General features: G+C 35.6%; 1 protein-coding gene across 16 annotated transcripts in view; it reads left to right on the top strand.

Moving 5' to 3' along the window:
• The window catches only part of CREM (cAMP responsive element modulator), a 67,755-nt gene that overhangs the window by 35,644 nt on the left and 17,883 nt on the right, over window positions 1-14,228 (top strand). For 10 of the 16 annotated variants that reach the window (XM_070802016.1, XM_070802013.1, XM_070802014.1 and 7 more), the window contains 4 exons: window positions 753-899; window positions 3,968-4,065; window positions 4,207-4,349; window positions 12,590-12,778. In XM_070802016.1, the coding sequence (XP_070658117.1) occupies window positions 753-899; window positions 3,968-4,065; window positions 4,207-4,349; window positions 12,590-12,778 (577 nt within the window). Of the gene's footprint in view, window positions 1-437; window positions 638-752; window positions 900-3,967; window positions 4,066-4,206; window positions 4,350-12,589; window positions 12,779-14,228 lie in introns of those variants that run through there. The other 6 variants (XM_070802024.1, XM_070802022.1, XM_070802023.1 and 3 more) reach the window with 2 other exon arrangements.

Genomic DNA, 14,228 nt, shown 5'->3' with positions numbered 1-14,228 from the left:
AGAAACTTGGCAGGTTTTGAGTCCAGAGAAGTGAACAAAACAAAACAGGTTTTAATGTGTTTTGCTGGCAGGGCTCTTTGTTGCAAGCACCCAAGGTGGTGGGAAACAGCTGTATCTCCTTTCTGTGCAATCCAAGTGATGGTTCTGCATGCTCAAGCTGTGGGGAGGGGAGTGTGCAAGGACCACACAGTCTCCAGGGAATGAACTTTCTCTGGTTTGGAGATGCTAAGGGCCTGAGAGGTCCTGGGATTTCTTTGACCTATGCCTTTTTTTATGACTATTGGGGCATAAAAGTAACTGCAATTTTCATCATTATAGAGACAAGGCATTAGCTTGTATCTGGAGTAATACTCTAATATCACATGTCAGAAGTTGCACTTATTGAAAAAATAATTTACCATATTTAAGTTCTGTCTCCGATTGCTCTTAAGTTAGAGAGAGTGGTTTATACTCTGGCCTAAAGAAGGCTTCACTGTTAGTCTTGAGGTCGTAGTGAGGTAGTTTAACTGCTTTAGAACTTTGTGCTTGGAACATTCTTAGCCACTGAAGCATGGGAACTGAAAGTGAGACGCATGGGTTCTTTAATATCTGTCACATCAGAGAATGACTATTCCAGCACAGTAACCATCTCCTAATGGTGAGTACCTTGGCTTGCTGGTCATTTCTTAAAAGCAGGGAAAATAGGCAGATTGTAACAGTGGGAGAAAAAAAAAACGTTCAGCCTTAATCCTCAATGATGCTGTTTTTTGCAGGTTTCTGTAGCTGGATCCAGCACCGGAAGAGGCTCCCCAGCTGTAACTCTAGTACAGTTACCTTCCGGCCAGACCGTCCATGTCCAGGGAGTAATTCAGACACCACAGCCATCTGTTATTCAGTCACCACAAATACAAACTGTTCAGGTTAGCCTCCTTCCTCAAGGACTTCTCTTTGACTTTCTTGAGCTTTTTACTAATTCATTTATCATTTTTTTTTCCTGTAGATTTGATGCTCTCTCTCTTTTTTTTTTTAACCACATAAGGAGCAATCTATTAGTATGGTGGTAATTTCTTTTTGTTATGTCAACACTGGCTTCTTTATTTAATTTGAAATTGCACATTTGCCTATGTTCATTGAGAGAAAAATTATAAAATACAGAAAAGAAGAAAGTAAAAATAATCTTAGCACTCAGATATAAGTACTGTTAACATTTGGTTGAAAGTCTTCCATATATGTTTTCTATGTGCATACATAAACATATTTTAATGGCATGCTAATATTCTATTATTTATATGTACTATATTATTACCAAAGTATAATGTAGTAATGTTACCAATTATATGTAGTGTCTTTTTTTAGTCATAGATGACCCAATATAAATTATTTTAATATAATTCAATATAACGTAACAATTTCCATATTTTAAAGTATTTTTAAGTTTTTAATACCTTGAGAAATGTTATTTATACACATCCTGTGTTTATCTAAATATATGTACATAAGCTATATTTGTGCATTTGCCTAAAAATTTCTTTAGGATAAATTCTAAGTGGTTGAACTGGTGGGCATGGAAAAGAGTGATGCTCAACTCTTGTTATTAAACATTTGTAAGAATTTCCTTTTTATTCCTGTAGAAGTTTTTTTTTTTGAAAGTCCCTCAGTCATGTCTGACTCTTTGCTACCCCATGGACTGTAGCACACCAGGCTCCTCTATCCATGAATTCAGGCCAGAATACTGGAGTGGGTAGCTGTTCCCTTCTCCAGGGGATCTTCCCACCCCAGGCTTTGAACCCAGGTCTCCCACATTGCAGGCAGATTCCTTTTTCTTTGTGAAGTGCTTGGTGCCCTGTTGGATACAGAGATTGACTCGGGCTGCAGTTTCGTTGTCAGCTCCTAATTTGCAGGCCCAGTCAGTCTCCTTTAAATAAGGTTTCTCTTTGCTCAAACTGAGATTCATTTAGCAAAGCTCTCCAAAAATGCTTAAAAGTACTTTGAGGCTTCTTTGGAGATGTCTGATAAACATCGTAATGTAAATATTCTAGTACTAACACTTTTCACCAATACTCACAGTAAAGTGTAGAAATTTAGATTTATTGTTCATTCAGTATGTGTGCCATGATATCATTGTTAATTGCTGTTGCATTTATACATCAGATTAAACCTTGTTTTTTTTAGATGTGGTTAGTGTTGCGGTTGTAATCCAGAGATGTGTTTTGTTATTTATTGTCACCAAAGTTGGTCATAAATTCTTAACATTTCTTAAGCAAAAACATTCTTTTTTGCATCAACAGATATAAATTATTAAGTATGCATTTTTAAAGCATACTTTTCTCTTTTACTAAATTTATTTCTGTTCCTTTTTAAGATCAGTTTGTCTTTATCCTTTAAATATTGAAATTATTTGAACCTATCTGATGACAAAAAGATCTGTGAAGAAAATGTAGTTGCTTATACTTAATTGGTCTTGTCCTTTTCCTGTGTATTTGAATCCAGTTTGTTGCAAAATAAGGATAAGGGTTGCACCATGATACTTGAAGTAATAAATCCATGTGCAATAAAAGTCTGTTTATTTTTGTGGCACAGATGTCTCTTCCGAGTTGTTCAAAAGTTTGAGTGATTCTCAGTAGTGTCTTTTTTTTTTTTTCCTTTCTTGTGAGGACCTTAATTCTAGGAGCTTCTGACTCTTTCTGACTCTGATTATAAAACAAGACTTTCCACTCTCCTTTTTGTGACTTTTATTAGGATGCAGATATTTCTACTTAGCTTTAACCTTGGTGGCACTGGAAGAGAGAGTATTATCTCATTTTCAATAGGCTGTTTTGGATTTTGTTAAATGGGTGACTTAATTATCTTTATAGAGGTGGGGGCCTGTGGATCTTGTCTTAGAATTTCAACCTGGTGAGTGATGAACTTCAGTTTTCACTTTCTACAGTAATAGCCTACCTTACACAAAGGGGTGGTTATGATTATACAAGAGATGTGTGAAAGCCCAATGGAAAGTGATAAATAGTTGGTGATGATGTGTGGTTGTCTGACTGCAACAATAGTTTCTCTAAAGATTCTCTTCATGCCTGAGTGTGCTTATGTATAAGGCATCCGTGACCAAAGATGCATGATCATACGTGTGGGCAAACATACATGCACATCCATGTACCTTGGGAAGTATATGTTCCTGCTTACATTGTTGGTATTTTAATATGATTTTTTGATTATACCCAGATCAAATCCCATGTCCTTATCATATTCATTGGAGGAGTTTTGTAAGCTCAGAACTAGATGATAGATGATATTAATAGGTAGTTTTGTAAACTCAGAACCTGTGATAGATGGCTGAATATATTGAGAACAGTCATGTTGTGGAGAGATTTATTATTTTAGTTTCCTTTCTTTAATACTCATGTTATTATACTATTCCTTCAAAAAATGAAATTGTATTTAAAACTGCTCTTTCTTTTAAGGAGTAATTCCTTATTTTGACAAGACCTACTGACATCAAGCCCAACCTACTTGTTGTAATATAAATCATAACTTTAACCAGGCTTGTTAACACAAGTGTTTACCTACTTAATATTCTTTCTTCTCTGGGTCTATCTAATGTGTAATTTGAAGACCCAGCCTAAGTCAGCAGTGGTGTTTGCTCCTCTGTCACTTGCTAGCTCACCCTCTGCTGGATTTGTGAGACATTTTCAGGGCTGGGGCTTAGGCCTTGTGTGTCTTACATTCAGTGTTTTCCTGAAGCCTGTCTGGCACTGTGCGTTTCTGTAGCACATGTCGTCTGTGTCATCCTTGGCAGACAGGCTGGTTTACAGCCAAGTGTCAGTGTCTGCACTTCCTGTCCTGAGGCAGGTTGTGAGCACGGCTAGCCTGGCTCAGTGAGCTCTGTTGGCAGTGCCGGCTTTGTGCTGCACGCAGAGCCCCTTCAGACACCGGGTTGTGAATGAAGGAGATACCATGGGTTTTATGATGCATCTCAGGAATTCTTGTGTTATAGGTAGCAACCATTGCAGAAACAGATGAGTCTGCAGAATCAGAAGGTGTAATTGATTCTCATAAACGTAGAGAAATCCTTTCACGAAGACCCTCTTACAGGTAAGTTAAGTTTCCTACAGTCATGAAAAGTTTTTCCAAAAAGGGAGAAATAAAGATAGCTCAGATTCTCCTGTGATAGCTTTTCTGTTTTAAATCTCACTCATGTATCTTAATTCTTTGTATTGTTGAATTATATTTTAGAAAAATACTGAATGAACTTTCCTCTGATGTGCCTGGTGTACCCAAGATTGAAGAAGAAAAATCAGAGGAAGAGGGAACACCACCTAACATCGCTGCTATGGCAGTGCCGACTAGCATATATCAGACTAGCACGGGGCAATACAGTATGTATGCGGCGATTCCATATGACGTAGTGCTAGTTTTCAGGCTCTTGTTTCCCTGAAGCAGCTTGGGTTTTGGCACTAAACTGTTCCATTTAAAAACTGCATCATAATACCTAAATTGTGTATCACAGTGTGAAAAGTACATGTTAAAGAAGTGAGAGATTTGTACTGACAGTTGTCGTATACTATTGAAAAATAACAAAAAAAATTTGTTTACTAAATGAAGAAAACTTTGGGGTCAAAATAAAGGGAAGGTTTTTCTAATTTATATGTTTGTATTCACATCTAGTAAACACTTAAAACTTACTGTTTTTGTCTCTATGATGCATGTGAACACAATAAGATATAAATGTCTGTATTTCGTTCTTGACCTTTGTCACCAACAATTACATCTTATACTTACTAATCTAAAAGAGGTGCTTATGTTTTCTAAACTATGTTTTAAATGTAATTCTGTTTTCACTACTCTCTACTGTGTTGATTTGTGCTGCAGCTTTTTCTAGAAGAGAATGGAAAAATGACTTATTTTTTAAACTAATGCAATTGGACAGATCATTTTATTTGAAATTTTAAGCACCAAAAGCTGTAAATAAACAGATACATTCAAATTTAGTCTTGTGCATTTTAATGGGCTGTTAGTTCTGTGCTTTGTGCTCCAGTTAAAGCACTAGTCTTTCCCTAAATCAAGAACATTTGATATAAAAAATACTTTAGTAAAAAAAGAAAGAAAAGTGGGGAGGAAAAGGGAGAAAAGGGCAGGAAAAAAGTTTTTTAAAAAAAGCTAGTTAGGTACAGAAATATGTGTGATGTTAATGACTGTGTTGATCCAAGTACAGTGTTAATATTTTAGATATATTTTCTGTTTTCCCTTTAAAAAGTAATAATACCTACAAAAAAATCTCAAGTCTTAACTTAAGACCTGGCTGCTGTAATCTGTGGGAAAGCCTTACACAGTCATGAGTTTTTTTCTTTTAGTGGTGGTAGATCTGCAGTATTAAGCAAATTCTGCTTTGGTGATTCTGGTTCTTTGGGTAACTCCTACCCTGAATCTAGGCAGAACTGGGCTATAATATAATTTGTCCACATCCTGTACAGAGCGCTGATTGGACATGTCCAAAGTCAATGTCAGGAAAAGAGAACTCTCCACGGTCTGTAAGAATTAGACCTTGAGGTTTTCCCCTTCATTTCTCTTTTATCACTTCTCTGATTTATGTGCCTTTTTCTGTCTGACCCATGGGAGTAGATGGTGGGAATTTAGAACCAGTGTGACTGGGTGGGGCTTGGAGATGCTGAAACCTCCTAGCTAGTCAGCTCTGGCCTTGAGCAGTGGGCTGTTACCATCTTATCATGTCTCTTTTGTGTCTTGACAGGGAAAATGTTGGAAATTACTGCTGAAATTATGCTAAGATATCTTAAAGTTTGAAGGGTGATTAAGATGCTGGCATCTTACAAATCTCTCTGGCATATCTTGACTCTGCTCAGTAATTGATCTGTTTCTAAGTGACATGGCAAGGGTGCTGTGGGTGAATTTGCCTAGATTATTAGCTGAGAATTTGGAGTTGTGAGAACATGTTGGGTTGAGAGGATGTTGAGGCTGGCGATGATATGGGGAAGGTGGTGGTACATGGTCCTGCCAGTCACTGCCTGGTATAATTTCACATCTCAGGTTTTTAGTCTTTGAAGTGTGACTAACACTAAATTTCCAAGCTCAGGGTTAATGTGAGAACAAAAGGAGACAACAGATTTTACCTGTGGGGGTAAAATCTTTTGACTCTGCATGTCAGAAGAGACATACTGCTTTTGACATGAAACAGAGAAAGGTAAGCCAGCTGTGGCAGTGTCTCACTCAGTCATTAAACTGTCCTCTCCAGCAGCATTTCTTGAGCTCTTAGCGTGCGCTCAGAGCTGGGCTTCAGTATTGCTGTCACTACCTTGTGTGTGGAGTATGTGGGTGTGGGGGAGTGGAGTCAGGGCTCTGGTTGAGAACTAGAAAATCAAATGTTTAGAAATTAGGGTATATATTTATTTGCCACATTAGAAGTCATGGACAATTTTTTTTTTCCTTAGCATAGAAGTTCAGGCATATTTATTTACTGTTTACCATATAGTTTCTCCATAAGATGTCATGGACAGTTTGTTACTTAGTTTTCTTAATTTGGACCCATACAGTATGATCCTGGCAGTTATTTTAATAAAAAGTTGTGTTTGTCCAATATGTGTTGTCTGCAGGTTAAAAACTGCCATTTTATCGGTTCTCAAAAAAGGGATATTGCCTATGTTAAAAACGAATTTCTTAGATACTTAGTGACACTTGTTTATGTTGATAATTCTTTCATTTGACAAGTGAATACTAATATTTAAGTTTTTCTTTAGAAGACCTTGCTTTAAATGTATATTTATACAAGATCCATTTTCCTCAACCATTTCTTACTAGCAGTAGCTTAACAGAAATTAATGATTAAATGTTCTTAAATATCTAGAAATAGAGTTACTGGTGTCCTTTGGTTTTTAGATTAGAGTTTATTTTACTAGAATTTCTGGAGATTTTTCTGTGTATTTATATGTACCTAGTTTTGAGATTGTTTTATAAACTTTTATTATAAAAAGAGTTTAATTCTTTCTTCAACTTTTATCCATGGATAAAAAAACTTCAAAAATTATTATATATAAATTATAATTATTGTTTATTATACTAATTATTTATTTTAATTTGATACAGTGAGTTCGTTGGTGTTAAAAACAAAGGAAGTGTAAAAGTTGAGGAAATAAAATAAAAAATAAAAAAATGAAGTGTGCTTAAGTTTTCTCATATACAAGCAGTTGCATTTTTAGTAGTTGAAAGTGAGATATTTATAGAAGTTGGCCTTATTATTTCACCTTATTTTTTAAATGACAAAAGCAAGAAGTGAAAGGTAGAATAGGCTATTTCCAGGAGTAGGGAAAATAACTTAAAATAGGCAGGGATTCATTATTGCAACAGCAAGAAAGTGAGCTACACTTTCGAAACTTTACTGGAAGTACTGATGTTAGTCACAGGTTTGCTGTATGCCAATTAAGTCATTCTGGTCAAAGAAACTGTGATTTGTCTCAAGAGACTATTTCTGAACAATGGTGGTTCAGACTGTCTTAGAATTAGCAAAGAATGTTACTTGCTGCGTGACATGCATTGAGTGGGAATGAATTCATGAACAGAAGTTGTGGTTATTCTATTTGTGCTGTTGCAGGTAAAGAAATTTAAATGTTTGAAGTTTCTTCATTAAATTTTCTCTAAAGACAATTTTTTTTTTTAATCCATTGTCGAGCTAACCCTACTTCTTCCCTTACCAGTTAAGGGCTATCATCCAAGACTTCAGATTATTTTTTCCTAAATATCTCTGTCTCTTTTCTTGCTCCTACTTTGTTTTCCTAGGAATCTTGTTAGAGTGAGTCTCTATTAACTCATCTGTATGCTAACGGTAAGTAAGTCCATCCTGAATCCACCATTATGAAGAAAGGTTTCTGTGACCTTTGTGGCCTGCTTGAAGAATTCAGAATTCTCAGGAAGCTCGAATGAATAAACACCCATTCCATTTCTTCATAGAGGAATTGGCATGATCGGCTTGTGCATTCCAAAGTAAATGCAGTTGCATTTATTACTGTTAGGAATGACTTTGCTTCTGTGCTCCCAAGGTACGTTGCAAAGCAGACTTTGGATGGTATCTGCTTAGTGTAAATCTGGTTCTTTAACTTTGGTGTTGCTGTTCTTGTAGCACCCAGCTGTTTTAGTCTTTCAGGTACTCACAGTTTCTGTGTTGTGCTCACTTTTTGAATTTCATTCTGAGAATTCACTGGAATAAGGCCTGTTCTTTCTTTTTTTTTGGCTATTCCTTTTTAAAGTTCATTCAATGAGGTTTTATTTATGAATCCTTTCAATGCAGTTGGAATAAAGATGGTTTTAAATTGTAAATTGTAAGTAATTAAACATTTACATGTTTATGTGTTTGAATTAGCTCATATATAGTAGTAGTGGTAGTGTTAGTTGCTTGGTTGTGTCCGACTCTTTGCGACCCCATGGACTGGCTCGCCAGACTCCTCTGTCCATGGGATTCTCCAGGCAAGAATACTGGAGTGGGTTGCCATTCCCTTCTCCAGAGGATCTTTCCGACCCAGGGATCAAACCTGGGTCTTCTTCATTGCAGGCAGATTCTTTACAGTCTGAGCTATAAGGAAGATCCTGTAGTTTGAATTAGCTCATATATACAGATTTAGATTTAAAAAGATGTATCATGTGAAAAGAGGTCAGATGAAATCTTAAATTTTGCTTCTTCCTCATTTGGTCATGAATTTTTTTTTCAGTTTCCATCCTTATTTTTCTCTTCCTCCTTTATTGATTATATACGCCTTTAAAATTTTATTTTTTAATTAAATTTTTTTTACCAAAGTTCTTGAATTTTCATCCTATAAGTAGTGTTTTCCTTGCTTCAGTGATACTACTTCCTCTAAGAAAAGAAGTGTGCCATGGCAGTGAATAGTAGAAGTAGCAGATTTTTTTAAACAGTTTTTTATACCAAGAATTTTTAAAGAATTCATTGCCTAGACTAGTTGGTATGGTATCATCCTGGTTACCATGGGATATGGTAAGTTGGAGTTAGGGAGACCATACTTGTTAATTCTGATTTGAAACTAAATATCATGGCTATGTCAGAATGTATATGAAGACATCAGTGTAACCACTAAAACTGACTTAGTGGAAAAACACTTCTTAACTAATGAATTAAACTCTCTGTAGACAAACTTTTTTTTTTTAATGTAAGGTCAGTGTGTTCAACATTCAGTCTGTGGGTGTAGAGTAGAGTGACCTACTTAATTATGGGGTGAAGTTCACCTGAGACTTTAGGGGACAGAAAGTTAGGCGTATCCCAGAGCAACTGGAACACCAGAGCTTAACCTCTGCCGCCACGACTATAAGTGGGTAGTATACATCAGGCTTGAGTCAGCTCAGAAAGGACAGTGACGCAGAATTTAACTGATCATGGAATCTTACCATTCGGTTTTCCTTCAGTTGAGATTATTTCATCAAATCGTAATGTTATTAAGGCTTACTTAGAAGAGGAAAATAAGTGTACATGTGTTAAGTGGCCTAAAATAACACACTACTTTACCTCTGCTTGCATCCTAACCACTATACACAGGCCCGTGTAGGCTCTCCATTACGAACAATAAAGTGGCCATAAGTATAAGTTTTTATGCCACAGTTGCATGCCCACCAGGCTGCTCTGTTCATGGAATTCTCCAGGCAAGAATACTTAATGGGTAGCCATTCCCTTCTCCAGGGGATCTTCCTGACCCAGGGATCAAACCTAAGTCTCCTGCATTGCAAGTGGATTCTTTACTGTCTGAGCCACCAGGGCAGCCCTTTCAGTCCAAAAGAGCATCAGTAAAACCGAGGTCCCCAAGGACCTAGGAATCAGTAGGAAATACAAAGCTATTTTATTTTCATTGGTTCCTAATGGCCTTGATATGGGCCAGTGATTTTATTTTAAAATGATTTGCCAGACCTGATGTCTGAGATTGGTTTTAAAATACTCCAGACCTCCCCACCCCCCCACAAAAAAAAGTTTGGAATAAGCGGGTAGGGCAAATAACTGACACAAAATTCTTTTACCTTTTATGTTCACTAAAAAATTTCCATAAGTTTATAAAGTTAATAATTAGCTAAGATATGACTAAACTCACTCAGTTAATTTCATTTTTGTTTTTCCTACTACTTAATTTATATTGATGTGTTTATTGAAAACATCTTATGCTATCCTTGAAAATTTCTGTAACCTAAAAAGTTTCCTCCTCACATCTTTTGAATATAAACACACATGCTCACAAAGCCTATTTCTGGTATCCTGAAGCACTGAGAAATCTTTCAGCATTGGGGATATTGTCAGTTGAGAGATAATATTTTTAAATGGGAGAGCCCTCTGTCATTTGCTTATGCCAAACTCAAGAGTGCCTTTGATATAAAAAAATAAAAGGCTAAAGGACAAGACTCATCAGTAGAAACATTTTCTCTCTAGAGCCAGCTTCTGTGTGCCTCCTTGTCTTTTTGTTTTTCATGTCTAATTATATGATGATCAGAAAAATAAAATGATAAGAACAGATTCAGTTTTTCACAGCGTGAAAGCAAAGAAATTTGGTTAGATCTATTGGGAAAACATTGAAAACTAAAAGAGTAAAAAAAAGGAAGTATAAAGAAGAAAGAAAGGATCTTTATCTACCTATTTCATGGTTCTTATCCTTGGAAGTAACAACTCAGATCTGTTACTAGTTGAAAAGCTTGATAATATTGTCAATATGGAAAATTAAGTTCTATAATTACAATTTGAAACCATACTTTAACTCTTCGACACTCACATGTGGCTTAAGTTTTTAATCTGTCCTGTCTTGAGGAAATGATAGCCATTCACTCATCAATCATATTTATTGAGTGCGTGCTGTGTGCTAGGCTCTGTGCTTCTTAACATGGTGGGTACACTGCCCATGCCTGTTCTTTATAAAGCACTGTTTCTTTGACATCCAACTATCAACTGAAAATATGCACTCAAATATATAACAACATATGACATTCATTCATGTCCAGCCATGAAGATCCAAGGAGGCGATATCTCTTCTTTTTTAGATTTCTCTCAAACCCTTTTATTATTAAGAGTGAGTCCTGAGACCCTTGAAATCTTTGGACAGTCATGGTGAAATGTTGTTTTGAAAATGTGTACAAAATATAATGCTGTAGATGAACGAGACAAATAAAGTGAGATTGCTTCAGAGTTTCTCAACTATTGACATTTTGGTAACTGATTCTTCAGTTTCTATCAATCTTGTGGTAGCCTGCCAGTGAGCTAAAACCAGATAGTGCCTCTGTGTTGAAATCTTTTTTAAAAATGTTAACTCATCTTTCTATGTTGGCCCTAGAACTTTAGGTCAAAGAACTGAAGATGTGGTGGTGGTGGTGGTGGTTATTGTTACTAATAGTTCTGACAGGTTTATCCGATCAGATTGTCACCTTTGCTTAGATGCCATAACAGAGTTAGAAAATGACTCTGAAATATTCAGAATCTACCTTAGACACTACCACAGCATTCCTGAAGGGCACTTACATTAAATTATAAGGGTCATGTTACTCTGATTATGTGTTAACTTCTATCTTCATTGTAAAGTCTAGTTAGCTGGTTTATATGTGATTTTTTTTTTTTTTTAAAGACTAGCCCTTGTTCCACTTAACCTCTAGTGTCTAAACTAAAACACGGAGTCATCTTTATATTAAAGTATATAGAGCTCTCAGATATTTTCAATAGTACTTCTTTGTCTATTAGAGTAAAATTTTAAAACATAACATTTGATCAGTTATTCTTTTGAAACTTTCTGTTAATATGTCAGCTTTTAAACATGGTTGGTAAGCCTCTATATTTAAGGGAAGTCTACCTCATATCTTTTGCCATAGCTACAGTTATTTAAGATATTTTGTAGAGGTAAATACTGTAGCACAAATTCTTTCCATACAGTTACCTTTTGAGGTTCTTTCCGACTTAGCATTTTATATCTCAGGATTCTCCTGACATAATCAAAATGGTAAAAAGTTACAGTTTTATAGACTTGCACTTTAAAACCTCATGTCTAAATGTATATACACACACATATGTTTTATTAAATATATAATTACACATATATTTTAATAAATACATATAGGCTTTAAAGCTATATATTAAATATATATTCCATTAAAAGGTACTTTTGATGATAAATTAGACAAGTAGTTAGCTGAAGGTACAACTTTATTGTAATTATGATGCTTGATGGAATTTAACTGACCATTTCTTAAATCTTAGAAGAATGTTGTTTATAACTAATAATATATGAGAAAGAAAGGAGAAAGTCAAAACCTGGACTTTATCCCTGCCAGCATCTCCATTCTTCCTCTTAAATACTATATATATATATATATATATATGGGTGCCAGGGAGGAGGAAGAACTCCTTGAGTTCTGTGTATTTCAGGCAATTCTGAATATAAGACATTTTCAAGTGTTTTGAGCTTTTCCAGTGTGTAGTCCTATGAAGGAGGGTCCCTTGATCAATCTAGCATAGAGAATTAAGGGTAACTTAAGAATGAGAAGCTTTGGTCATATATAGGTCCAGAGTATATATTCTTCCAATATGGGGTTGTTAAGAACAAATCTTGAAATTCTCTAATACTTCTTTTCTTTTTCTGTTAAGTTGCTATAGCCCAAGGTGGAACAATCCAGATTTCTAACCCAGGATCTGATGGTGTTCAGGGACTGCAGGCATTAACAATGACAAATTCAGGAGCTCCTCCACCAGGTGCTACAATTGTGCAGTACGCAGCACAGTCAGCAGATGGCACACAGCAGTTCTTTGTCCCAGGCAGCCAGGTGGTGGTTCAAGGTATATGTCATTCATCTAATACATTTAGAATACCTGTGGGTTACTAGAGCACGCCATTTGGTGGTGATTTCATAGTTCTCTGAAACATACAGGATGTAGATTTGGGGAGGGAGTGGGGATAGAGAGGACTTAAAAAGGCTTGGAGAAGTATTTTAGCATACTAAACCAAAAGTTAAATAAACTATACAGTTTTCAATTTTTAGCAGATTTTATTGGCTCTAAAGTTAAATTCAGAGTAACAGTGGAAAAAAAGAAGTTGGAAACATGAAGTTTTTAAGTAAATATTCTTCCTCTGGGTATTAGAAATGTACCGAATATGTTTTTAGTACCTAGTCTTAGGAAGACTTAAGTATTCAGTCCACAATGCACTGAATTTGGGTTTTTCCCCGGTTGTTACACTCAAGCCTACTTTCTAGACATCTTATTTCAAAAACAAATGCTGATTTTGTGCTTTCTTTCGAGCATTTTTAGTACATTTGAATTCTGAGGTACCTATTCTATCTCTCGTTAAAGCTAAGAGGAGTGAAATGAAGCACTCTTCATTAAGGGTATTCTTAATGCACTCTTCATTCACTTAAGGGTATGTGATATATACCCTTAAGTTTTTAGGGTAACCTAAGATTTCAATGAAAATTGAGTATACAGTATTTTTTATTTCATTCAGTTGTGCTCAAATAACTATAATGTGTTCAATGCAACTTTCAAAAAACTCCCCTTGGTCTATTTGCACTAATTTTAAGGGTGGGGAGTAACATCAGTTCTTTTAGTTTGAAAGTTTTGCAAGTATAGAAAACAGAAGATTACAATCGATGAGTCTTTTGATAATTTAGATTTACTCTGAAGTATTTGGGGCACTGTATGGAGTATAATAAAAGTGTATGAAAAGCTAAACTGGTGATATTTATGGAGTTAAAAAAATCAGTAGTATTTACCCAGTGCTTTAATGTTTTCTTTTAAATATAAAATTAAAGCACCCATTCTATTTATCTGATACTCATAAATCCTTTATACCTAAATGAAAAATCATAAAGAATGCTCTCATTTCTTTTCCTTTTATCTTTTTTTAATATGGAAAATCTACTGAAAACTTGCTACTTTAAGAAGGAGAGTTTTTTTAAAATGTTTTGTGTTGTGCATCAATAATACACACATAAGTCTTATATTTAGGGGGGGGTGTGTTAACAAGTCTTTTTCTTCAATAAGTCACAAAGGATATTTTTCTGCATTGATTCTGTCAGCTTTATGGTACCTTTCACATTACGTTGTTAATCTACCTGTGATCCACCTCTGTGTGTAGCGTTGGGTGAAAACCTGTTTTTATTTTTTTCTCTCCGCATACGCAGCCAGTTACGCGCCATCTTAACTGTGCAGCAAGTAGGCCTTGTGCAGTCGTGAAATGTCTCAGCACTCTCGCTGCTGCATGCCAGCACTACACTGCTTTTGTTGTCAC

Source organism: Bos indicus, chromosome 13, assembly GCF_029378745.1.
Source record: "Bos indicus isolate NIAB-ARS_2022 breed Sahiwal x Tharparkar chromosome 13, NIAB-ARS_B.indTharparkar_mat_pri_1.0, whole genome shotgun sequence".
Classification (NCBI taxonomy): Eukaryota; Metazoa; Chordata; class Mammalia; order Artiodactyla; family Bovidae; genus Bos; species Bos indicus.
The sequence above is the reverse complement of the archived record's forward strand: the minus strand, read 5'-3'. Positions and strand labels throughout refer to the sequence as shown.